The sequence below is a fragment of the Heloderma suspectum genome, chromosome 4 (assembly GCF_057233095.1).
Source record: "Heloderma suspectum isolate Gila_16-S chromosome 4, 16-S_ref, whole genome shotgun sequence".
Taxonomy (NCBI): domain Eukaryota; kingdom Metazoa; phylum Chordata; class Lepidosauria; order Squamata; family Helodermatidae; genus Heloderma; species Heloderma suspectum.
In genome coordinates this window covers 144,594,396-144,620,482 of record NC_139461.1, presented here as the reverse complement: position 1 = coordinate 144,620,482, position 26,087 = coordinate 144,594,396, and the positions used below count along the sequence as shown (strand labels likewise).

At 42.6% G+C, this 26,087-nt stretch overlaps 1 protein-coding gene across 6 annotated transcripts in view; it reads right to left on the bottom strand.

Annotated features, from left to right (window-relative positions):
- Nucleotides 1-26,087, bottom strand: part of AFAP1 (actin filament associated protein 1) — an 82,268-nt gene that overhangs the window by 38,262 nt on the left and 17,919 nt on the right. For all 6 annotated transcript variants that reach the window (XM_084850775.1, XM_084850774.1, XM_084850773.1 and 3 more), the window contains exons 2-6: nucleotides 17,898-18,026; nucleotides 12,305-12,402; nucleotides 7,534-7,642; nucleotides 3,193-3,404; nucleotides 1,058-1,237 (exon numbers count right to left, since the gene is read on the bottom strand). In XM_084850775.1, coding sequence (XP_084706901.1) covers nucleotides 1,058-1,237; nucleotides 3,193-3,404; nucleotides 7,534-7,642; nucleotides 12,305-12,402; nucleotides 17,898-18,024 — 726 coding nt within the window. In that variant the 5' untranslated portion in view covers nucleotides 18,025-18,026. The remainder of the gene's footprint in view (nucleotides 1-1,057; nucleotides 1,238-3,192; nucleotides 3,405-7,533; nucleotides 7,643-12,304; nucleotides 12,403-17,897; nucleotides 18,027-26,087) is intronic.

Genomic DNA, 26,087 nt, shown 5'->3' with positions numbered 1-26,087 from the left:
TGCAACGAAGTCCCATTTAAAAGCAATGGAGCAAGGTAGCTGTGACTGAAATCCCATTACTTTCTAGAATACTCAGTCACGACTAACATTAGCTAGGGCCAGCATGCTTATATTTCAACTACTGCAGATCATTTTGTTGAAATCTGAATAATTATATCTTATACTTCATAGCAAAACAAGCGTTCTTCATTCATATGAACCCAGGCCAGCTTTAAGGTTTAGGAACTAGCGTATAAAGCTCTAAACAACTTGGGACCAGGATACCTGAGAGAGTGCCTTCTCCCTTATCAACCTGCCCAGTCACTGAGGTCATCGGAGAGCATGCTCCTGGTGGTTCCGCATAGACCTATGGCCCAAGTGGAATCCACCCAGAGAAGAGCCTTCAGTGTGGTGGCCCCCTTTCTGTGGAACTCCCTACCTCTGGAAGTCAAGCAGATGCCAACACTGTGTTGTTTCCGGCACCTCCTGAAAACATCTTTATTTCAGGAAGCCTTCCTTGACTTCCTCGGTTTTAATCAGTATTCTGTTTTTAAAAAATAATAATTTTTAATATGGAGTTTCATTCTTTTATCTTCTTATCTTTTATTGTTCACTGCTCCAGAATCTGTCTAGATGTGGAGAACTATGTAAATGTCGTAAATAAATACGAGTAGAAAAAAAAAGGAGAAAGGACAAAAAAGGAGAAATGGGGAAAGAAAGATAAATGAGAAGACAAGAGCAGATGGAAGAGAGGGATGAGCCGCATCACCTATTGGCTGAATACTAGCGTACTAGCCGCATCACCTATTGGCTGAATTTGCAGAGGTGGGTGACAGCAACCGTGCAGGCCACATCACACATTGTTTATGGCTTACGCATGCTAGTGGGCTGAATTCTCATACCACTGCACCCCTAGTGATGGAATAGTGTCAAGACTTCATGTAAGTCTTCACATTTATATTGGAATATTACAATTTCACATTCTCATCCATATTTTTATCCATCACCACTTGGTAATGACACTAAGACCAGTCTAAGAATTTCAAGAAATGTGACTGGCTAAAAATGCAGGACATACCTTCAGCCACTGATCTGCCTGCTCCTTGCTCTGCACAGCAAGAACTAGAGCATCTTGCCCTTGGTGCGCAATTTTTAGCTCATGCTTCTTCTTTTTACCATCTTTGGGAATATATGTAATACTGCAGCCACTCAACAACAGTTCCATTTGAGGCTGCTGGTCCTTGGAACTTTTATAGCACTAAAAACAAAATTAAAAGAATACTATGAGGACAAAGCTTCACCCTGAGCAAAAAGCAGCTCAACTTTAAACACACACACACACACACACACATACACTATCTTTTATTAATCAGAGATCACAAAAAGTCAACAACTTTCTTAAGATTTTAAACTTTCTGGTTTTAAAAACAACAAAATTTCTCATCAGAAGAACAATTAATAAAACAGGAGACCAACTATTCTCAATCGCAGCCTGGTACTCTGGATTTTGCTGTAGTGAGCTTTTGTGATCGATAGTTTATCCCATCAGTTACATCTCCACCAGGCTTCTATCTGACTGCCAGCTGGGTTGAGTCATCTCTCAAAACACAGAACCACAGACTCAAGCCAGTATGAACAAAGTAAAGGAAAGTGTTCTTGTCCTCGGAAACAGATACTTTGTATGGTATGGTATCTTACAGAATGAAATCAGGCCAGAAGACAGGCTAGACAGAAGGCTAGCGCTATAGCCATTTTCCCCAGTGAATATTTAGAAGTTGAGCGGAGTTTCACATTTGTTTACTGGGGGAGTCTAGGGAGTTTTTTATATCCTCTACATCACTTCCTCATCCTTCGTTCTTTAGTAAAACTCAAACTTCTCCATGACTACCAGTTCCTTCAAGGCCACCAGCTTCTTCAGGACCAGCCTTGCAACATTTAATTTCTGCCAAGATTAACTCTTCAGGAGATGAGTTGTGGTTTTTTTAATTGAATTTGTGGCATGGCCACAAATTGTGAAGTGGTGTCTTCACAACCCCCTTTTTTAGCACAAGGCAGCAGCGTCAAGCCTCTCAAGAAAGACAGAGAGAGCTCTTTCAAAATAAGCCTTGTGGTAGCCAAAAGCAGCCAGGAACAGAAATGGAGGCTGAAACAGCTGTATTAATCTTCCAGTTTCCAGCACAGCCCCACCCACCCAGGTATCTCATTACTTATATACTTCAAACTCAGGCCTGGGTCTTTGCCTGGGCAACATCAGTTTCTGGCCTCATCTATTTGGATGTCTATGTACCTTCCAAGTACCAGGTCTACATAGTGTTACTACCTATTCCCCAAGTTCTTGACCTGTCTACCTTTCCCAATCTGCTGAGGCCTCCAGCAAGTTAGGAACATAGGAAGCTGCTTGGGTTCACGTAACATGACAACCCACACTCAGGGTTGAGTATGGGTTGAGTGTGGGTTGGCTTTGAACCATGAGTTGCTGCTGAAACGTCAGTTGCTGCATTGTGTGAACCCACCTGCACAAACAACTCAGGAAGAGAACCCATGGTTTGTTGTTGAGTTGTGAGCTGTGGGTTGTTTGTGGTTAACAAACCATGGTTTGTTAGCACAGCTGGGTTCACACAGCACAACAACCCATGGTTCAATGACAAACCACACTCAAACCATACTCAACTTTGAGTCTTGGTTGCTGTGTTGGGTGAACCCAGCCTGAATCAGACCACTGGTCCAACCAGCCCAATATTGTCAACACTGACTGGCAGCAGCTCTCCAGGGTTTCAGACAGGAATTTTTCCAGCCCTATGTGGAGATGCTGGGTATTGAACCTGGGATCTTTTGCATACAAAGCGTGAGATCTACCACTGAGCCACAGCCCCTTCTGTCAGTGCAGCACATTCTGAGCACTGGTCCCATTCTGCTAAGGCTAATACTTTCAAAGCAGTCTGCCTTCCTGGCTACCTGTGCTGCAAGACCTCCATCACCTTCCAGTCATCACTCAGCATACTGAGCTGTAAAAGACTGAGGCATGTTGCTGAACCGATGTGTTGACATTCATAACCCTGTTCCTCCTTCTGTAGGAGAAACCAATCAATCCATAACCAGGCCCCAGACACTCACGCAGGTGGCTCAGAGCATCACAGGCAGTTTTCTAGCACAATGCTGGGACTGATTATATTATAAATGTCATTATCACAAAAATCAGTAACATTTAATTACCAGTAGTTTGTTTTCTTTGATCACACACAGCAGTTTTGTCCACTGTCCAAATCGTTTCTTTCTTAAAAGGAAGGCACATATTTTAGCATCCTTGACAAGGTCCATTGATGCTTCCTCAGAAGGCCATTGATGTCTCATTTTTTTCCCTTTCCCATCCTCATCCTCTTCGTCATAAGACTCATAAGAGCTGCTCATAGCATCAGAATCATAATCTTAAGACAAAAGAGGAAAAACAGTTCTATTAAAATAAAATTGGCTATAAAGCACTCTCAACAAAGCAACATTTCAAACCAAGCACTCAGTTCTGAGTGATCTCATGTTTACTGAAAGCAAAGTACATTTTCTTAAATAATATTAGTAGATTAAGTGATCAATAGATTTAACTCTATTAAGTTCTTATAGAAATGCCAAATATATATAGAAGGTATTAATATTAGCACTAATATTAGCATTAATATTAATATTTCACATCACATTTTCACTAGCCTAGTTAGCTAATACTAGTCACAAATAGCCACCAGTCATAACTGCTATAAAACAACGCTACAAAGCAACTTTGGCCTACTCCTAGACCTTTTTATTTGGAAGTTGTGTTGGCTATTGTCCAGTCCCCTCTGATGACTGTACATTAAATTTAAGTGGGAAAATCCTTGTTCAAAAGCTCACCAAGCCAAAATCCCCTCATACATAAAAAGCATTATATGCCTCAAAGAAGGCAAACATCTGATGGCTGACCAGATCCAGGCTCCCTTGAATGAAACTGATTTTCTAAGTCCATTTCAATTGGGGTTCAGGCCTGGCTATGGCACCAAAACAGCCCTGATTGCCCTGTGGGATGACCTGTGTAATGAGAGAGATAGGGGGAGTGCAACCTTGTTGATTCTCCTTGACCACTTGGTGGCTTTTGATACCACTGGCCATGGTATCCTTCTGGAGTGGCCGCTGAAATTGGGTGTGGGCAGGACTGCTTTGCAGTGGTTCCTCTCTTACCCAAAAAGCTGTTTTCAGAAGGTGGTGTTGGGGGATTTCTGCTCGACCCCGTAACATCTTTGCTTCAGGGTTACACCAGGTTCCATCTTACCCCCCATGCTGTTTAACATCTACATGAAACAACTGGTGCAGATGATAGGCAGTTCTGTTTCTCCTCCTCTTCAAAGCCAGATGAAACTGTGGGGGTACCGGACTGTTGCCTGGCCATGGTAATGTACTGGATGAGGGATAACAAACTGAAGCTCAATCCAGACAAGATGGAGGCACTTGTAGCGAGTGGTTCCATAGACTACATGAAAGGGATTCAACCTGTTCTGGAAGTGGTAGAACACCTTCTGAAAGACCAAGTGCTTAGGTTGGAGGTCTCCTGGATCCATCACTATCATTAGAGACCCATGGCCTCTGTGTCATGGACTGCCCTTTACCAGCTTCGGCTAGTATACTTACTGTCATCCACTCTGGACATGGATAATCTAGCTGTGTTGATCCATGCCCTGGTAACCTCTTGTCTGGATTGCTGTAATGCATTTTATGTGGAGCTGCCTTTGAAGACAGTCCAGAAACTTCAGCTAGAACAAAGCACGGCTGTGAGAGAACTAACTGGGACCAAGTGCCTTACCTTCTTTGACGCCAGCACCTTGGTCATTCACAAAGTCAGGGAGATTAGGGTCTGAGGATCAACAGTGCCTTCTAGGCTACAGTTCCAGCCTAAATGCAGATCCAACTGACTCCACATGCCAGTTGTGAGCCCTTATAGCCAAGCCAGCTCCTCTGTCTAAGCTAATCTTCTCACCAAGTGAGGCTCCTTTGTCTTGCCTTGCCTGCTTGATCCAGAACTTGACCCTCGGTCCATCTTGGAGCACACCACATGCCTCTGCCCCTTTGATCCCTGTCTGCCTGCTCACCAACCTTACACCCTGCTGTGACCTGTCTTGGAGTATGGCTAAACAGGAGTAAAGCATTGTTGTTCAGTCGTTAAGTCGTGTCCGACTCTTCGTGACCCCATGGACCATAGCACGCCAGGCCTTCCTGTCCTCCGCTCTCTCCTGGAGTGTGCTCAAGTTCATATTCATTGCATCGGTGATGCTATCTAGCCATCTCATCCTCTGCCGTCCCCTTCTCCTTTTGCCTTCAATCTTTCCCAGCAGCAGGGTCTTTTCCAAGGAGTTTTCTCATCACATTAGGTGGCCAAAATATTTCAGCTTCAGCTTCAGTATCTGTCCTTCCAATGAGCACTCAGGGTTGCTATCCTTTAGGATGGACTGATTTGACCTCCTTGCAGTCCAGGGGACTCCTAAGAGTCTTCTCCAGCACCACAGTTCGAAAGCATCGATTCTTCGGCGCTCAGCCTTCCTTAGAGTCCAGCTCTCACAGCCATATGTTTCTACTGGGAAAACCACAGCTTTGATTATATGAACCTTTGTCGGCAAGGTGATGTCTCTGCTTCTTACTATGCTGTCTAGGTTTGCCATAGCTTTCCTCCCAAGGAGCAGGCATCTTTTAATTTCATGGCTACAGTCACCGTCTGCGGTGATCTTGGAGCCCAAGAAAATAAAATCTGTCACTGCTTCCATTTCTTCCCCTTCTATATGCCAGGAAGTGATGAGGCCAGATGCCATGATTTTAGTTTTTTTAATGCTGAGTTTCAAACCAGCTTTTGCACTCTCCACTTTCACCCTCAACAAGAGGCTCTTGAGATCCTCTTCACTTTCTGCCATTAGGGTGGTATCGTCTGCGTATCTGAGGTTGTTCCTTTCCCAATTTTGAACCAATCGGTTGTTCCATGTCCGGTTTTTACTGTTGCTTCTTGACCCTCGTACAGGTTTCTCGGGAGACAGGTAAGGTGGTCTGGTACTCCCATCTCTTTCAGAATTTGCCACAGTTTGTTGTGATCCACACAATCAAAGGCTTTAGCGTAGTCAATGAAGCAGAGAGTGAAGCATTAGTCCCCTACATTCCATTACAACTATTCTTTTGTAGTATTCTGTGGTCTGTTCTGAGTCAAGTTGGATCATTATTTGGTAAGAACAAGACAGACCTGAACACTTGAGCAGTGTACAGTATGCATAACTTACTATTCCTGATAAGTCACATCTAAAGTATTGACCAGTTTTGAAACAATACAACAGGATCAACTTTAGCTGTCCAAACCTACAAACAAGTGCAATGGAGTAACCAAAACAGATGTTCTTAGAGATATTTAAACATGTAAATCGTCTCTTTCCCCCTGCATTTGCACTTGATTTTATGCTGTAAAAGCATTGAAAGTCACTGTAAAAGAATCATTCCAAAATCCATATAGTGTAATACCTCTATTACACTATCACAGTATTATAGAATAGTACGGTTGGAAGGGGCTATGAGACCATCAAGTCCAACCCCTGCTCAATGCAGGAATCTAAGTCAAAGCATCCCTGACAGATGGCTGCCCGGCTTCATCTTGAAGGCCTCCAGTGTGGGAGAGCCCACCACCTCCCTAGGTAATTGGTTCCATTGTCGTATTGCTGAAGCAGTCAGGAAGTTTTTCCTGATGTTCAGCCGGAATCTGGCTTCCTGTCACTTGAGCCCATTATTATGTGTCCTGCACTCTGGGATGATCGAGAAGAGATCCTGGCCTTACTCTCTGTGACAACCTTTCAAGTACTTGAAGAGCGCTATCCTATCTCCCCTCAGTCTTCTCTTCTCAAGGCTAAACATGCCCAGTTCTTTCAGTCTCTCTTCATAGAGCTTTGTTTCCAGTCCCCGGATCATCTTCGTTGCCCTCCTCTGAACCCTCTCCCGTTTGTCTACATCCTTCTTAAGTGTGCTGCCCAGAACTGGACACAGTCATAGAATCATAGGGTTGGAAGGGGCCTATGAGACCATCGACTCCAACCCCCTGCTCAATGCAGGAATCCAAGTCAGAGCATCCCTGACAGATGGCTCTCCGGCCTCATCTTGAATGCCTCCAGTGTGGGAGGGCCCACCATCTCCCTAGGTAATTGGTTCCATCGTCGTATTGCTCTAACAGTCAGAAAGTTTTTCCTGATGTTCAGCCAGAATCTGGCTTCCTCTAACTTGAGCCCATTATTCCATGTCCTGCATTCTAGGATGATGGAGGAGAGATCCTAGCCTTCCTCTCAGTCCTCAATATGAGGCTTAACCAGTGCTGAGTAGAGGGGAACTAGTACTTCACGTGATTTGGAAGCTATACCTCTATTAATGCAGCCCAAAATAGCATTTGCCTTTTTTGCAGCCACATCACATTGTTGATATTGATTTTGGCATGTTTCTTATGTCCAACATAGATACCTTTGTTTTTTACTATAAAAAATATATTTTTGCATCCTCTTAGGTGTATAGTTAACTTACTGGATGTAATGTATTCAGGAGCCTTTCCTGGACTGAGTGGCACTGCCTCCTCATAGTATCCTTCTGGAAGAGATGAGGAAGGCAATGGTGGTGGACCATTATCTGGCGGCTAAATGTGGGATAAAAAATTATTAAGGAGATTCAACAGCCAAAGAAAGCATAAACAAGAATGTTGTTTTACATTATGTTCACATCTTATGATTCCTTGAGAAATCCCTAATGGAAACGTAATGATGAGGCTTTTGTACAACCACAACCAACCACCCTCCCAGCGCAAAAGGTTAAGCTTCTTCTTCTTCTTGGTAGCAACAGCATCTAAAAGGGATATGTACTCTGAGTGCTCTACCAGCTGCTTAGCTGTACAGAGCTGTACCCACAAGACTTTTACATCAAGAGAATTTGTTACAAATTAGAGATGTGCAACTATTATGGACCCTATGAATTCTGTGGAGAACTAGCCACTTCAAGTGAATTCTGGAAATCTTCTGCTTGTTAACATAAATCAAGCAAACTTAAAAGGGGGGGAGGGCATCAATACAAAACCTTTTGTAAAAATAATAATATGAAAGTTTGTAACTCTAAATAGAAAGACAGAAATTTAAATGTTTGGGAATAAAATTATCCAAGGTCTAATTAAGAGATAATATGGACCCACCGATAACTAAGATGCAGCCGGATTTTCAGAGATGATCTGCAGCAAAAAGGTACTGAATGGGTCAGATAGTTACAGTAACAAAATTGAGGTTTTGCTAATGACATTATTTTTAACTTTACCAATATGTGAGCCACAAAAGAAGTAAAATCAGGCTCAATCAATTCTGGACAGATTCACTGGGAATAATAAAATCACAAAGATGAGAAGGAGTGTACAGCAGCAAAAGTCATTAGAAAGCGGAATATAGATGTAAATAATGTGGGTGCTTTAACAGCTTTGGTAAAAACTGATAAAAATCAAGCAAGATTTACCCATGTTGAGAATTAGAACAAAACAAGTGGGACCTGCAACGAAAGGTGGTGGTGTTGAGTTCTCCTGTTCAGAGTTCCAACCATCCAGCCAGCCTTCTTTCAAGATACTCCATTCCATTCCCCCCCCCCCGCAAAAAACAGTTTTCACCACCACCTCAGTCAATCAGTATTCCACGGTCTCTAAGCATGCTCAGTCTTCATTGGGATGTTTTGGGAGTCCCACCCACCAGCTTTTTCCTCCAAGTATTTTGTTGTCGTTCTGAAAACCTTTCTGTTCCTCCAAATCTGCCTGCACATAAATGATACTAATGGACTAGGGCCAAGAGAATATATTTAAAAAAGAAAGTGGAAAAGGACACACCCTGATGTCAATTCTGGAACAGAAATATATATGTTTACGTGTAACTATTCTGTCAATAAAGCCATGGGTCAAAATAATTGCAAAGTATGTTATCAGTGGTATCAAGAATTAAACAAGAATTTAAAAGTGCAGTCATTCCTTAGGAAAGTATGAGAGATGTCAAAGAGAAATGGAGATTTTAACCACCACCTACTGGCAATGAAAATAAAGTAGATTGTGCCATATTAAATGTAAAAAACAATATTTCTGCATTTCTGGGGGTTATTTTGTAAGTCTACTTAAAATACAGTGGTAAGCATAGCTATGAAATGAATATCTGAAAACATTTCAAGTTACTGGAAATTTCCAATTTCCAAATGAGATATGTCAAAACAAAATTTGAACTCACAATTCAAATATGAAATGTTTGCTCTCAGAATTTGTAAATTCAGATGCTTTAGCTTTGTTAGGATCTTAATTGTTTTAATTTTTAGCAGGACTCAACTACAAAATATATTATCAACAGTCAAATACTCGTTACCAATTCATGTTATGACATGCTGTCAGGCACTAAATACTATTGATTTATCAAACACGATAAGATTAAAAATACAATGAATGGTCAATTATCAAATACTATCTAGTGATAAATACTATTGCATTTCAACCAAACACTGACAAATATATTGGGTTGTATCCCATCAGTTGTATCCAACATTAGTCTGACTTAAATCTCATTCATGTCAATGGCCCTACTCTACTCTAAAATGATAACAGATGACAAAGAAAAGGCAGAAGTGCTCAATTCCTACTTGGACTCAGTCTTCTCCCAAAAGAGGGACTATGACCCCCTGGCAAAGGTGAAGTACAGGCTGAAGGGGCAGGATTGCAGCTTGAGATCAATAGGCATATAGTCAAGGAACACCTAATTACTTTGAATGAGTTCAAATTTCCACGGCCAAATGAACTGCACCCTAGAGTAATAAAGGAACTGGCAGAAGAACTCTCAGAACCACTGTCTATTCTCTTTGAGAAATCATGGAGGACGGGTGAAGTGCCAGATGACTGGAGGAGGGCTAATGTTGTCCCTATCTTCAAAAAGGGCAAAAAGGAGGAGCCTGGGAACTACAGACTAGTCAGTCTGACATCAATCCCTGGGAAAATTCTGGACCAGATGATAAAGCAATCCATCTGTAAGCACCTTGAAAACAATGCAGTGATGACTCGAAGCCAACACGGATTTGTCAAGAACAAATCCTGCCAGATTAATCTGATCTCTGTGGACATAATATATCTCGACTTCAGCGAAGTGCCCCATGATATCCCGATTAGCAAAATAGCTAAAAGTGAGCTAGATGTAACAACTTTATCAGGAGGATCCACAGTTGGCTACAGAATCGGACTCAAAAAGTGCTTATCAATGGTATCTTCTCATACTGGGGAGCAGTAACAAGCAGTGTACCACAGAGCTCAGTCCTGGGCCCAGTGCTCTTCAACATTTAAATTAATGACTTGGATGAGGAGGTGCAGGGAATGCTTATCAGATTTGCAGATGACACAACATTGGGCGGGATAGCGAATTCCCTGGAAGACAGAAACAAAATTCAAAGTGATCTTGATAGGCTGGAGCGCTGGGCAGAAAACAATAGAATGACATTTAATAGGGATAAATGCCAAGTTCTGCACCTAGGAAAAAGAAAACAAATGCACAGATACAAGATGGGTGATACTTTGCTAAACAGTACTACAAGTCAGAAGGATCTTGGAATTGTTGTCGATCACAAGCTGAATATGAGGCAACAATGTGACGTGGCTGCAAAAAAGGCAAATGCTCTTTTGGGCTGCATTAATAGAAGTATAGCTTCCAAATCCCGGGAAATACTAGTTCCCCTCTACTCAGCACTGGTTAGGCCTCATCGGGAGTACTGCGTCCAGTTCTGGGCACCACGTTTTAAGAAGGATGCAGACAAACTGGAGGGGGTTCAGAGAAGGGCAACAAAGATGATCCAGGGACTGGAAACAACGCCCTATGAAGAGAGACTGAAAGAACTGGGCGTGTTTAGCCTTGAGAAGAGAAGACTGAGGGGAGACAGGATAGCGCTCTTCAAGTACTTGAAAGGTTGTCACAGAGAGGAAGGCCAGGATCTCTTCTCCATCATCCCAGAGTGCAGGACACGTAATAATGGGCTCAAGTGACAGGAAGCCAGATTCCGGCTGAACATCAGGAAAAACTTCCTGACTGCTACAGCAATACGACAATGGAACCAATTACCTAGGGAGGTGGTGGGCTCTCCCACACTGGAGGCCTTCAAGACGAGGCTGGACAGCCATCTGTCAGGGATGCTCTGACCTGGATTCCTGCACTGAGCAGGGGTTGGACTCGATGGCCTTGTAGGCCCCTTCCAACTCTACTATTCTACATAGGACTGACATTGGATACATCCCACTGTCACAGCAGTTTTCATACTATGTTTCAGGGAATCCCGAGTTCTTTGGAAACTTGCCAGGAATTTCTCAATGGGAACAGCAGCTGGAAGACAGCTTGTCCGCTACTACTAACCTTAGTCTGCAATGTGCAGCCACAGGAATGTCTGCTGTGAACTGAGTATGACACCCAGAACATGCCCCAGAATCTACTGCAATGTTCAGGGAGTCTGTGGAAGACACACAGAGATTCTTTGGCATATGATGTGGAATTTATTCCTGAAGGTAGAAAGCCTGAAAACTACTGTGTTAAATTATTGGATATCAACTAGCAAATACTGCAAAATATCAAACTGTCAAATATCTGAAATACTGAAATGAAATATAATTGAGTGTATCAGTACAGATATAAAATATTCATTAAATATTCAAACATAGTCTGGAGAATATTCAACATACAATTTCATTTCAGTGGCAGTTAGATATGAACAGGGAGACCTGACGGTTGATCTGTTAAGGATACTACTGGCCAAAAATGAAAGAGACAAAGCGTTCCATCAACAGAGAAATGAGGAGGAAAAGCATGGCATATAATAATAGCGAATATGCTTTTGTACTGAAAATCGCTGTTGGAAAGAAGATGGCAAACTAGTTCTCTGCTGGAGAAATGACAGCCCTTCATAAAGTTCAAGTTAAATCTCAATAAAATGTTAAGTATTTTTGTTGTAGAGATTAAATGAAGGGATCTCTGAATGTTTGAATGGATCTCATGTAAGAAAAAGGACATGAAGATCATTATTCAGTAGTTATTACTTTAATTCTTATCCATTTGTTGTTGAATAATGTTTTGTTGGCTTTTTAGACATTTAAAATTTAAATTAAAATTGAATTTGCTTTACTTATTGTGTGTTCAAGAATTATTTACATAATATTTTAGAAGGAACAGCTTATCAATTCAAACAAATAAATAATTTTCAAAATGTACTTTGAAGAAAGTGGAGAGATCTCTTCACAATTGGCAAACAGTTAAGAAACACTCACCAGCCATTGCTGCGGGATCTCTGGTAGAGGCATCTGAGGCGGAGCAGGTAAGTTACTGGCAGCCTCTTGTTTCTGTACATTTTCTTTTATCTCGAAGTCTATGAAGCAAGAGAAGACTATTTAAAATAGAAATCATTAAACAGAATGGATGGCTTTCCATGGTATCAGCCCATAGCTTACATGGGGTGGGGTGGGGTGGGGGAATGTGACCCACAGTAAATTCAGTGATCTTCTGGTTTAAGACCAGAGCTAAAGGCTGTCTCATATTGACTCAAACTCCACAAAGTCAGGACATTGGAAGCTAAAGGTGATGCCTTAATGATCAGTGATGATGCTGTGCAATGTCACGAACTGTGCTTACTTGCAACTTACCCTCCATGCAGCCACACTTTTTTTTGGTCTTTCAAGCCCAAATCCATATAGGGAGGATAAGTGCTTGGGACCAGCAAAGATGGGCCATGTTCTCCTGGTCCAGTATTGCCTTATGAATGAGCAGTACTGAATTGCTAGTAGAGGAATCCGCCAGTCATAAGCAAACACAGTTTGTGACACTGCACAACATCATCACTGATCATGGAGAATGTCTGACAGGGCATCAGCCTTAGCTTCCAATTTCCTGGCTTTGTGGAGCTTGAGCCAACATGAGACAGGATTAACTCTGGTCTTAAACTTGTTAGGGTTTGGGGGGATTTCCCTGGTTTTTGGAAAGGAAATTTTTCATTACGGCATTCTGGGAGGAAAACACAGACACAAGTCATTCACTGGGTAGATGTCTGCAAATGAATAGATATGTCCCTCTTTGTTCTAAAAGACTTACTTCTGAGTGAGCCTGGACAGAATTGCAGCATGACTTTTTCATTGTCCTCCCTCTTCTCATCAATGATCCATCTATCTGTCAGGCAGAGTGATTTCCTCAGCCTTCAAAATCACCCCACTTGCGTCTCCACGGACAATTTCATGCTACCCCTCACCCAGAATCAGAATACAGACAGGAGAATTCCAGTGAGCGTGCTTGACTTATGTGATAAGAAGATCTCATTGACTTAAATGGACTAGATGACTTAACAGCTAAAAACAATGAGTTAATGTCAATGAAATTTGGGCTACTTATCGGCTATTCACAAAACTGAATTTGCCCAACTAATCCGAGCTCTTTAACATCTTTCTCCTAACCCCTAGACCTAACCCGTAGACCTTTCTCCTAACCCCCCTGACCTTAATTTTTACATGGGAAAAATCCTATGCCAATATAATTATCATGATGGTTTGTTTAAAATGGGGTGGATGAAAATCAATGATTTAAAAAAACACACACAGATCTTTCAAATTTAAATTATACTTTTTAAAATAATAAAAAACTTCATTTAGGGAATAATCCTATCTAGGTAGGCAGCCGCTTCTAAACTTGGAGGCGACCGCATATCCAAAGCAGGGCAGGAGAAGCACGGAGAGGATCGTTCCCTCCGTGCTTCTCCTGCCCTGCTTTTTCAGCTAGACAGCTGATTGCGGCTGTCTAGCCACGAGAGGACAGAGCAGGGAAGGAGGCTGCTGTATGACACATAGGATGTATCATACAGGCAGTTACGCTCTCCCCGCCCCGGAATGCCCCCAGCTACACCCCTTTCCGGCCACTCCACGCTGCCTCCGAGGCAGCGCAGAAGTGTGTGTGGGGGTCAGTTCTCTGGAAACTGACCTCAGAGCACAGTCTCCAAGGTCAGTTCCCGGAAAACAACATATCCTATGGCCATCTAGCCTCTGTCTAGCAGCCATAGGATTGCTCCCTCCATCTCTCATTTAAAAAATAATAGTTACAATTGTCTTATCCTAAACATACTAAACCTACACTTACAGTCTCATACAAATGATTTAGGGTGCAATCCTATGCATGTTTAGACAGAAAGAAGTCCTACAACCCCCAGCATTCCCCAGACAGCATGGCTGGCTGGGAAATGCTGGGAGTTGTAGGACTTCTTTCTGTCTAAACATGCATAGGATTGCACCCTTAATGGCTCTGTCACACTCACAGACATTGGGAGACAATTAAATCAAACATGACCATTCATTTTCGGTTTTAGCCTAGCCCTTGCTTCTTGACAATTCTGGGCTTCTGTTTTCTGTATCTCTGACTGAAGTCACATTTGCAAAGCAGAGACTGGATAGGATGATTGCTGTTCTATGCTTATGTGGTGTTAGACCTCGGCCAAGAAAAGCGGAGAGTTAAGACAGAAAGACAATATAGCATGGTGGATAAAAACTGATTAAAAAACGAAGAGCAAAAATGGATTTTTAAACATTTAAATAGATTTTTAAATTTAGTTTTGTGGGCAACGTCCTGGGGTTAGGGAGCCACATTGCTCCCTCCCCTTGCCAGAGCCCTGTGGAGGCTGCACTCTGCCCCCACCACTTGTGGACATTGCTGCCACCACCCAAATCCAAGGAATTCTATCGGGAAACAAGGCACATGCCTTGTTTCCCATCAGGCTTCTGACAGCTCATGAAACAGCTGTTTGGTAGGCTTTTGGTAGCCTGATGGGAAACAAGGTACACGCTTCCCACGTTCCTTGTTTCCTGACAGAATTGCTGGGATTTGGGCAGTGGCAACAGCAGTGAGGCTGCATATTGCCCACCCATGATGTAAATACTGCTTCTCCTAAATAATAACTAGGTTAACATTAAATAATCTGGATATAAGCATGTTAGCCATACAATAATCTCTAAACTGAATCAACACCTCTATCAGATACACTGACTGCATTCACAAAACACATAACCCACACTCAAGGCTGACTATGGTTTGAGTGTGGGTTGTTGTTGAACTGGGTTGCTCTGTTGTCTGAACCCAGCTGTGCTAACAAACCATGGCTTGTTAACCACAAACAACCCATCAACAGAACCCATGATCTGTTGTTGGGTTGTGAACTGTGGGTTGTTCGTGGTTAACAAACCATGGTTTGCTAGTGTGGCTGGGTTCAGACAACATGACAACCCACACTCAACCCATACTCAATCTTGAGTGTAGATTATCATTTTGTGTGAACCCAGACATTGAATGAAAGGAGGCTTTTCCGTCCAAATGAAAAACCAATCTGATCGTTTCTCAAGTATAAATATTTACGCTCAACTTAAACAAATAGAACAGATGAAAATAAACTGTTCTAATCATCCCAGTAACTATCAAACCTTGCTTCACAGCATTAATTTTTTGTTTCCTACTAATTTTTTGTGAAGACAAGGCTGGCCAAAGACAGAGTGAACCAGAAAAAAGCAACACTGGAAAGAAAAAAGAAGAAGACAAAATTGTCTAATGTGAATAATCCTGTAATTCTCATATTTAGTCTGCAATCTTATAACCACTTACTTGGGAGTAAGCCCCATTGAACTCAATGGAACCTATTTCTGAGTAGACATGTATAGGATTGTGCTGTTAACCTCAAACTGTCATGGATGGTGGACACAAGAAAGACTCTGTATGTAAATATGTTAAAGACATTTCCTCTATAATTTAAAAAGAAGCATGCAAAATATATACAGTGAATATATCCAGTAAGATAAAGAGATGCAAAGAATAAAACAGTGTAAATAACACTCTACTTAGTTGTAAATTAAAATGGTTTAGTGATCACATTTGCACCATTGCTCAGGAAAAATATGAAAAAGTTTCAATTGGAAACTTGATTTAAATCAGTGATTTAAATCACCTTGATTTAAACCAATCCACCCTGGTTTAAAATACCAAAAACACAAACTAGCAATTCAAGCCACTCTTGCTATCTAAACACTACGGAGTACTGGCAGTATTCAAGCTTCAGAACAAATCTGAGCATGCACGAGATAATTTTCCTGCCACAGGCTTTAATAGGGCAAGAAAACCTAATGTTTGAACAGCTTGCTAGAGCTTCACCGAACAATGAAGGATTGCCTTCCTCAAGAAGCCTGAATAAAGTACATCAATACTTTCCACCATAATTTGACACAAATATGACATGACTGAGCAAACAGTGAAATAAAAAGGGTGAATGTGTCAATTTTCAGCACTTTCTAACTTGGTATTCCTGTGGCCATTTTTATCAGATCAATTTGAAATTTGGCACATTTGTAGACGTCATCACGTAGATTACAAATGCCAAAGTTCAAGTTATTAGTTCAATCAGTGTCATTTGTATAAACAAGGGCAATGTCACACTAAATTAAAGATAAAAACAGGAGAGGGAGAAAAGATTCCCTGCTACAAGGAGCCACTAAAGCGCTATGAGGAAACTCAAAGAACATCCTTGGAGCTGCTGCTCTCATGGCAGTCAGAACGAAATGCGGTCAGATTGGGAAAGCACTCATCTCTCCCCTTGAAGCAAGAACAGAATGCCACAGAGCTACCTTTGTGGGAAGGGAGCATATGCACTCTGGCAAGAGCTCTATAGTCTTCTCAAGCAGTTCTGTTCAAGGGCAGAACCCATATGTGTGATGCAGACTGTGGCAAATGGTGCCCATTTGTGCAGGTGAGGTGGAGGGCAAGACAGCTAATGGTAGGCAGTGACCAAGGGGTCACTATCGTTTAAACCCAAACCATTTGGGAAACTGGGGCAACTTAAAGTTAATCAGGACTGAATACCAAAGGTTTCAGGGCATGTGTGTGATACATATAACAACACAAAAGCAGTCATTTGAGCCCACATTTCTTTGTTCCAGTGTAGGCACCCATTACACAGAAAAGGCAAATGGAGTGGGAAAAACTGAGGAAATGGGGGAGAAATGAAAATATATTGAAAAGAGTTTGGTAAGGACAGATCCCCCACAATTGCTCCCACTCATCTAGGCCACCAAATTAGAAAAAACAAATTCTGTTGAAACATTTTTTAAAAATCATATAAATAGCAATACTTGCTGCTGTAGCATGGCTTCTCTCCTCTGGCTTTGTGCACAGGTACTGGACAATATTTTTTAAACATAAACCCAATGACTGGGCTATGGCCACCCTCAGGGCCACCCATTTCCCAAGGCGAGGCTGGGCAACTTGCAGCCCTCAGATGCTTTGGCCCATCATCCTTCACCACTGCTTATGCTGGGTGGGGCCCATAGGAGTTGTAAGCCAAAACATCTGGAGGGCCACATGTTGCCCACACCTGTCCCAAGTAAAAAGCAGCTGTTGTCCTTAATAACTCTGTGGACCGATTATGCCCATATATGGAGGAGAGGCAGAGAGGTGTAGGAAAATACACTGCCTGTTGCCAGACTGCTGACTGGCTTCATGGAACTTTCTGAGCATGTGCAATTACTTAGAATGGTCTAAGCATGCTCCTTAGCCCAATAAGGAGGAAATGACCACACAGCTAGCTAGAACTGAGGACTGGATGGATGGGGAAAACTGTGGACATGGTGTACACTCACAAAGGTGTGTAAATTACTTTCAGTAGGGAGATGTGAATCTCTTGGGTGAGGGGGAAGGGTTGCCCTCCCAGAAACAAACTGTAAGACCATTTCTGGATGCAGAAGCACCACAACGGAGAGAACTTAGTAAAGTTTTAGATTTCTTGTGCACCGCGTTAAACAGTTGAATTAATTCCATACTATATGCAAATAGTTTCAATCTGACACTGACCGTTCGATGACTGTATTCGCAGAAGAATGTTATTTAAAACTGCTTTTTTCTCCCTGACTGTGGATGTCAAGTATTCATGGTCCAGAAGTTGAAGAAACAGTTGTAGTTCAACTATTAATTCTTCCATGGCTGAAACAAAATAAAAGCCTTTTGAATAATTAAATTACAGTTAGAGATTAAATTTAGAACAGACATTCTAGCAGAACTATAAACAAAAGCTGCTGCTACTGCTCGTTCAAGTTGTACTTAGCAGCTGCCTACCCTCTCACCATTTGGGTCTGTTTGGACAATAGCTTCCTCTTAGGAAAGAATGGTGTTCATGCCCAGGGACTACAGGGACACACTATTTATTTATTTCATTTCTATACCACCCAACAGCCGATGCTCTCTGGGCGGTTCACAAAAATTAAAACCAAAAAGTGCCGGATAAAACAATATAAAATATAAAAGCATTAAAACCACAATAAAACAATACAACCAGAATAAAACCAGAATAAAATCTAGCAGCAATGCAGAGACTTAAAATACAGATTTAAAACACCAAAGCTAAAAGACTAGGAAGTGAAAATGCGAAAATGCCTGGGAGAATAAAAAGGTCTTCACCTGGCACCAGAAGGAATACAACATAGGTGCCAGGCGAACCTCTCTAGGGAGCTCATTCCACAGTCAGGGTGCCACAGCAGAAAAGGACCTTTCCTGGTAGCCACGCACTTCGCTTCCTTTGGCAGGGGCTCATAGAGAAGGACCGCCTAGGATGATCTTAGGGTCTGGGCAGTACATATGGGAGGAGGTGATCCTTCAGATAACCTGGCCTCAAGCTGTTAAGGGCTTTAAATGTTAATACCAGCACTCTGAATCAGGCCCAGAAATGGACTGGCAGCCAGCACAGCTAAAAAAGTACAGGTGTAATGTGATCTCATTGGCCAGTCCCTGTTAACAATCTTGCTGCCCTGTTTTGGACCAGCTGAAGTTTCCGGACCATTTTCAAAGGCAGCCCCACATACAACGCATTGCAGTAATCCAGACAAGAAGTTATCAGAGCATGGATAACTGTAGCTAGGCTACCTCTGTCCAGATAAGGGCGTAATTGGTATACCAGCCTAAGCTGATAAAAACTGTTCCATGCCACTGAGTTTACCTCTGCTTCAAGTGACAGTTCAGGGTCCAAAAGCACCCCCAAACTATGAACCTTAACCTTCAGGGGGAATGCAGCCCTCTCCAGAACAGGTTGAATATCACCTAGCCAGGCAGACGAACCACCCACTAACAGTACCTCCGTCTTGTCTCGATTGAGTTTCAGTTTATTGGCCCTCATCCAGTCCACTACCATGCCCAGGCACTGATTCAGAACAGCCACTGCCTCACCTGGTTTTGATGAGAAAGAGAGGTAGAGCTGGGTGTCATCTGCATATTGATGGCACCTCAGCCCACACCTCCAGATAACCTCCCCCAGAAGTTTCATGTAGATGTTTAACAGCATAAAATAGAGCCCTGTGGAACCCCATGGCATAATTGCAGAGCAATAATCCCCCAGCACCACCTTCTGGAATCGGCCATCCAAGCAGGAGCAGAACCACTGTAGTGCAGTGCCTCCAACTCCCAACCCAGACAACCTATCCAGAAGGATACCATGGTCGAAGATATTGAAAGCCGCTGAGAGGTCCAGGAGAATCAACAAGGTCGCACTCCCCCTGTCCCTCTCTCAGCAGAGGTCATCCCACATGGCGACCAAGGCAGTTTCGGTTCCAAAACCAGGCCTGAAGCCCGACTGAAATGGATCTAGATAATGCATTAAATTCAAGAGTGCCTGGAGCTGTCCTGCAACCACCCGCTCGAGCACCTTGCCCAGGAAGGGGATATTGGCCACTGGCCTATAATTGTTAATGTCCTCCAGGTCCAGATTAGGCTTTTTCAGGAGTGGCCTGATTACCACCTCTTTTAAAGTGGCCAGCACCACTCCCTCTCTCAAGGAGGGATTTGCAACCTCCTGGCCCCAGTCGGACATCCCCTCCTTGTTTGATATCATAAGCGATGAAGGGCAAGGGTCAAGCACACAAGTGGTGGACCGGACTTGGCCAAGCACCTTGTCTGCATCCTCAGGCCTCAATAACTGAAACTCATCCAATAAAACTGGACCAGAGGGTGCTCTGAACACCTGTACCAATGGAACTGCATTAATCGTGGTGTCCAGTTCCTGATGAATCTGAGCGACTTTATCTTCAAAGTGCCATGCAAACTCGTCACAGCGTGCTACCGAGGGTTCCAAAGTCTTTCTCCCTGGCCCAGAATGTAACAGGCCACGAACCACTCAGAAAAGCTCCACTGGATGACAATGAGAAGATGCAATGGTGGTGGAAAAGAACTGTCTCTTTGCCACCCTCACCGCCAGAGTAGGCTCGATAATGAGCTCTAAACTGTGTTCGGTCAGACTCAGCACAAATTTTCCTCCACCTGCGTTCTGGCCATCTCCCCTCCTGCTTCATTGCCCTCAGCTCAGGTGTATACCAAGGAGCTGGCTGGGCTCTGCTCAGAGAGAGAGGGTGCTTGGGCGCGATCATGTTAACTGCCCGAGTCATCTCGGCCTTCCACAGAGCAACCTGGGTTTCGACAGGAGCACCAGCCATGCCAGCTGGAAAATCCCCCACAGCCCTCTGGAATCCATCCGAATCCATTAGCCTCCGGGGGCAGACCACTTTAATAAGTCCCCCACCCTTGCAAAGGGGAGTAGCTGCCAAGACTCTAAACCTCAGTAGGAAGTGATCTGACAAGGGGACAGATGTTAATTCCCCCACATTCAGATCACCATCCCCCTGCCCACTTGAGAAACCCAAATCAAGCGTGTGTCCTTTTACATGTGTTGGGCTGATGACATGTTGGGACAGCCCCATGGTTGTCATGGCAGCCATGAAGTCCTGAGCTACCCCAGATACAGTAAGCCTCAGCATGGGAAGTTGTGATCCCCCAGGACCATCATCCTTGGGATCCTCAACACCAAGTCCGAGACCACCTCCGTCAGGCAGGGAGTCTGATGGGCAGCAGGGTGGGTGGTACACCAGCAGAATCCCTAATTTGTCCCAGGTGCCCAACACAAGGTACAAACACTTGAATGAGCAGGAAGCCTAGAGAGGGAGATCAAATTCCTATAGACCATGGCAACCCCCCCCCTCCCTGACCCTCAAGTCGGTGTTGGTGCTGCACCGAGTACCCAGGAGAGTAACCCCTCCCAGAGTAGCCCCTCCCAGTTCCCCCACCCAGGTCTCTGTAATGCATACCAGGTCAGCCCCCTCATCCACAAGCAAATCATGGATGAGGGAGATTTTATTTTGGACCAACCTGGCATTCAGCAGCAGCACCACCAGACCCAAGGGCAAGCTGGTAAGGCTGCAAGGAAAGTATGCTTATATCTATATGGATAAATGTAGGACGGCCAACTGCTGGATCCAACAACCAAAACAATTTTGTCTGGCCACGGTTGCCCCACCAAAATGTAAACGAGATGTGGTAACAAGGTTTTCTCTTTTACTCTTACAGACAGAAATGTTTTTGCCTTGTAAGACAGGGAAATTCCACACTTCAGTGATATATCTGTTTTGCATGACTGAGCACATGTATTCTATAACCACATTCCCTTTCTCTGCTTGATGCTACATTTTGTATTTATAGTCCACCTTTTGATTGCTGAAAACTGTCCATGAGGAGGTCTGTTTATTTGATACAGCATACTTCCAGCCCCTAGACTACTGTCAGCAGTGGCCCACAAGGATTCAGAAATTGCCCAGGGCTGGAACAGGGGGTAAATGTTTGTGTCAGGGCCAGTTCCCCACCCATGAGAGCATCACCAAAAACCCGTCCCCTGAATTGGTGCTTCATGTGCTAACAGGAATATCTGGAAGCTCAGAGATAAGGAAAAAATGGGTTAGTGCCCTGTACTTCCAGCTGCTGGTTGACAGTGAAAGAGGATACTGCACACATCTGGAGGCATGTGTGAGGTAAAAAGCATTTAGATAATGCCACGTACGTCCAGAGCAGCACCATGAGGAAGAGCTTTCTGCCAGCACTTACTTAGGGGAGTAACACTTGAACTGCCCTCATATGCAAAGGTGCAGGAAAAAGGGAGAAGCCATTTCAGACAATCTAGGTGATGCATCTACTCGTGTTCTATCCAAAAGTATCTCTCATGTACTGATGCCACACTACAGGATTAGCATGTCTTCTCCCTAGGAATGTTATCATAGACTTTTTTTTACCATTTTCCAGAGGGTAGTTTATTGCAGAAAAAGCAACAAAGAGTCTTGGGGGCCCTTAAAGTTTAACGAATTGATTCTGGCATAAACTTTCATAGACCATGGATTAAATCTCACTGATGATTTCTATTTCCAGCTTCCCAGGCCAAGAGGAAATTCCAAGGGAAGCTTTTCACAGGGTCAGTTTCTTTGTAGGAGAGGGTACAGGAGACGTTGTTGTTACTGATTCTACACGTTTGCATATTTAGGACCAAACCTCCCATAAAATTTGCGACGGGTGAGATCTTACAACTTTATCCATTGTAGTTCCTTCCTATCAAGCAGAGTAAATGTGAAACACAACGGAGGATTTGATTGGGTAACTAGATACTGAGAAACTCATAGTAACAAAGAGTCTTGTGGTACCTTAACGACTAACACATTTATTCTGGCATAAACTTTCATGGGCTATAGTTCACTTCATCAGGTGCATGGAGTATTATGGACAGTTGTTATTTACAGTACAGCTGTTGTTGATTACAAACATCCTGGCACTAGGTAAGCCAATTAACATGCAGTGTGAAAGAAGTCTGTTATTCCAATTCAAGCCTCTGGCGAGAGATTAAACACGTTGATGAAGTCTAACTCAGCAGTCTCTCACTCTAATCTTCCTTTTGCTCCACAACAACCACTTAAGATCTGTGATCGTATCCTGGGTGAACTGTTCCCCAACACGTTTCTGAATATTGCCATTTCTGATGTTAGATTTGTGCTCATCTATTCTTTTCCATAGAAACTGCCCTGTTAGCCCTACATAGAACACAGAAGGGCACTGATGACAGAAGATGGCATATATCACACTAGAATATGAGCAAGAAAATGAGCCCCTAATATTGTGGATGACATTACTGGATCCTGTACTAGTGTTACCAGAATAGATATGGGAAAAGAACTGGCATCTGGGTTTGTTGCAGGGTCTGGTCCCTGAGTTTGTATCCTTGTTTTGTGGCCTGCTGTGGCTGGTGAATAGCTGTTTTCGGTTGTAAGCAAGTACAGGCCTACCATGCATGGTCTGTGAGAGGGAAATGCCCCCCACCATATGTACTGTATCAAAAACCTGAAACTCTCCATAACACTTCATGCGTTTGATGGTGGCCTATACGCCATTAAAGTTTATGCCAGAATAAATGTGTTTGTCTTTAAGGGATTAAAGATTAAGCTATCTGTCAGGGTTGCTTTGACTTGGATTCCTGCATTGATCAGGGGGTTGGACTCGATGGTCTTATAGGCCCCTTCCAACCCTACTATTCTATGATTCTATGAAGGTGCCAAAGGACACCTTAGTTAAGTCAGTTTTTATCATGCATCTCTCAGTATCTAATTATCCAACCAAATCTCCCATCATACTACACTTCCTGTATACTCTGCTCATAGGAAGGAACTACAATGGATACATCTCACCCATCACAAACTTTAAGGGAGGTTTGCTTCTAAATACACAAATGTGTAGAATACAAGAACCGCTGCCACCACCGCCATCTCCTATACTCTCTCCTACAAAAGAACTAACCCTCTGAAAAGTTTCCCCTGGAATTTCCTCTTGCCTTTGGATGCTGGAAATAGATATAAAATGTGTCGCAACAGTGAGATTCAATCCAAAGAAAAATGTAATCTGGATCCCTCAGCAGTAATTGGCTGGCAGCGGTAATTGAATAAATAGTGCTTCCCTAGCTAGCTACTTATGCAAACTTCCCTTTTGCATATTTAGGAACAAACCTACCATGAAGTTTATGACAGATGGGCTATTAGAACTTTATCCACTGTAGTTCCCTCTTATTGAGACAAATGCACACACTCACTCATATATACACCATATGTAATTTACTTCATGTATTATATTTCTGTACCGCCCAATAGCCAAAGCTCTCCAGGCAGTTAACAAAACTAAAACCCTAAAAATATAATATAATCACATAATACAAAACCAACACACACAAATCTAACAATTCTCAATCATCAGCAGTAAATCCCAGAATCTATTAAAAATCTTACCAGTTGGTTCCCCATGAACACAGTTCACAGAGAAATATCAAATTTAACCAAAGGATTACCTTAACTAACTGTATTTATTGAAACATTCAAAGTGCAGGTGTCATTTAATCCCTTCATGATCTGTTTACAGGAAGTATGTTACTTGCATATCATAGTACTTTGACCTGCACCTGTGCTTATAAGGGTGTACAGAGACTTTGTGTTCATTTTTCATTTTGCTCCAGTTTGTAATTAGTTTTGATTTTAAAAATCAAACCTTATAGTACATTGTTACAGAAGATAGCCTAATTCTTTTAAATTCTAATTTTTTTTTAAAAAAAAAAAGCTTTATGGACATAAATAAACTCCTGACTTTGAATTATAGTGAAAACAGTTATTATTCGTGGAATCCACATGTCAAGAACTTTCCAGTGCAGTGTGTTTAATGAGAACTGGCCAATAGAAAGGCAGTCAAGAAGAGATGACCAACTAACTCCCAACTTTGAAATATATATGTAAGATCATATGCTGTCAAATGCCTGGGAGTAGAGGAAAGTCTTAACCTGACACCAGTATCTCACCCCACACGAACTCAAAGCCTTCCCCCATTCATATATACCCTAGGCATCCTATCCATACACCCCACACATCCACAACCTAGCATCTCTCTCACATACATATCTTTCTATCTATCCTTTCCCCTGCCTCCCTCACAAAAACCCCAGAGGAGACAAGGGATCTTTTTTTAAGTTAAAAACAGCAAGAAGGGATCAATTGGAGCAGAGCAGGAGCATTATGGGAAACTGTATGTTCATCCTTCCTTTCCTATGCCATTTCCCCAATTTAAATTGCTTAAAACTGTGATTTACTGAAGTAGCAGCTTGCAGGGGGAAAGATGTACACTGAGAAAATTGTAAGAGGGAAAAGATTACACACTCCTGCACTACTGCCCTGATCCCATTCTCCATCCCTACTGTTTTAATGTTAACAAACATTAACAGGAAATCTGATCAGATTCAGGGGCTCCTGCAGTGGATGCCTCCATGACCCCCAAGTAATCTTTGTCTTGACTATAGCTCTCAGGCTGGAAACCTTTACAAGGTAAACATACTCTATACATGCTTAGAAATATCACATGCTTTGATACTTCTTCTAAAAGGAGAAAATTCTCTTAAGAGGTAATTGCACTGTGCACATGCTCAGGGGCACTCTGATTAGAGTGCCAGAATTTTTAAAAATCAAAAGTTGATAAATTTACCACATAACTATCAAGGCCCACAGATTGCAGAAATTAAAGACAATAAATTCAATGCTAACACCTTCACAAGTGGTTAGTGATCTGATCTAGACTCCAAAGCACTGGAACAATATGAGGACCAATTACAGAAGATAATATCAAGGGAAGAAGCTTCTCTCTTCATCTGAAACAAAAGGATTCAGCTATCTCTTATTTGTGAAAGGAAGATGTGCGTGTTTGCAACAGAAGTGTCAGAGGGAGGTACATATCTTGACTCCCTTTCTATCAGTAAGCATTTTTATTGACTTGCATGCAATCCACATACTCTACTCACCTGTCCCTGGAAAATAGGAACAATCTCTATTTTCTTGTATCTTGGTGAATCATTGCCCTATATTGCTTTTTGGGAATGGTTAAAAAAAAGTTACGTGAACTATTCTCCCTTCTACTCTACCCCTCAACTGCCTATCCAAATAGTAAATTTTGCTGAATGTGTTTGCATTGCTGCTACCCTATGGTAAGTACAAACAAACCCACTGCAAAATTAAACAGTCTAAAGTTTTGGAAACTTATGATCCATTTACAGACACCTTCTTCTTCAGAAGCCAGTTCAGGCTATTGTCGGCTGTTCCAGAGTAAATGAATATAGAGGGAAACAGAGAAGAACCTTCAACAGCATATAAACAGGGCACATGGGGG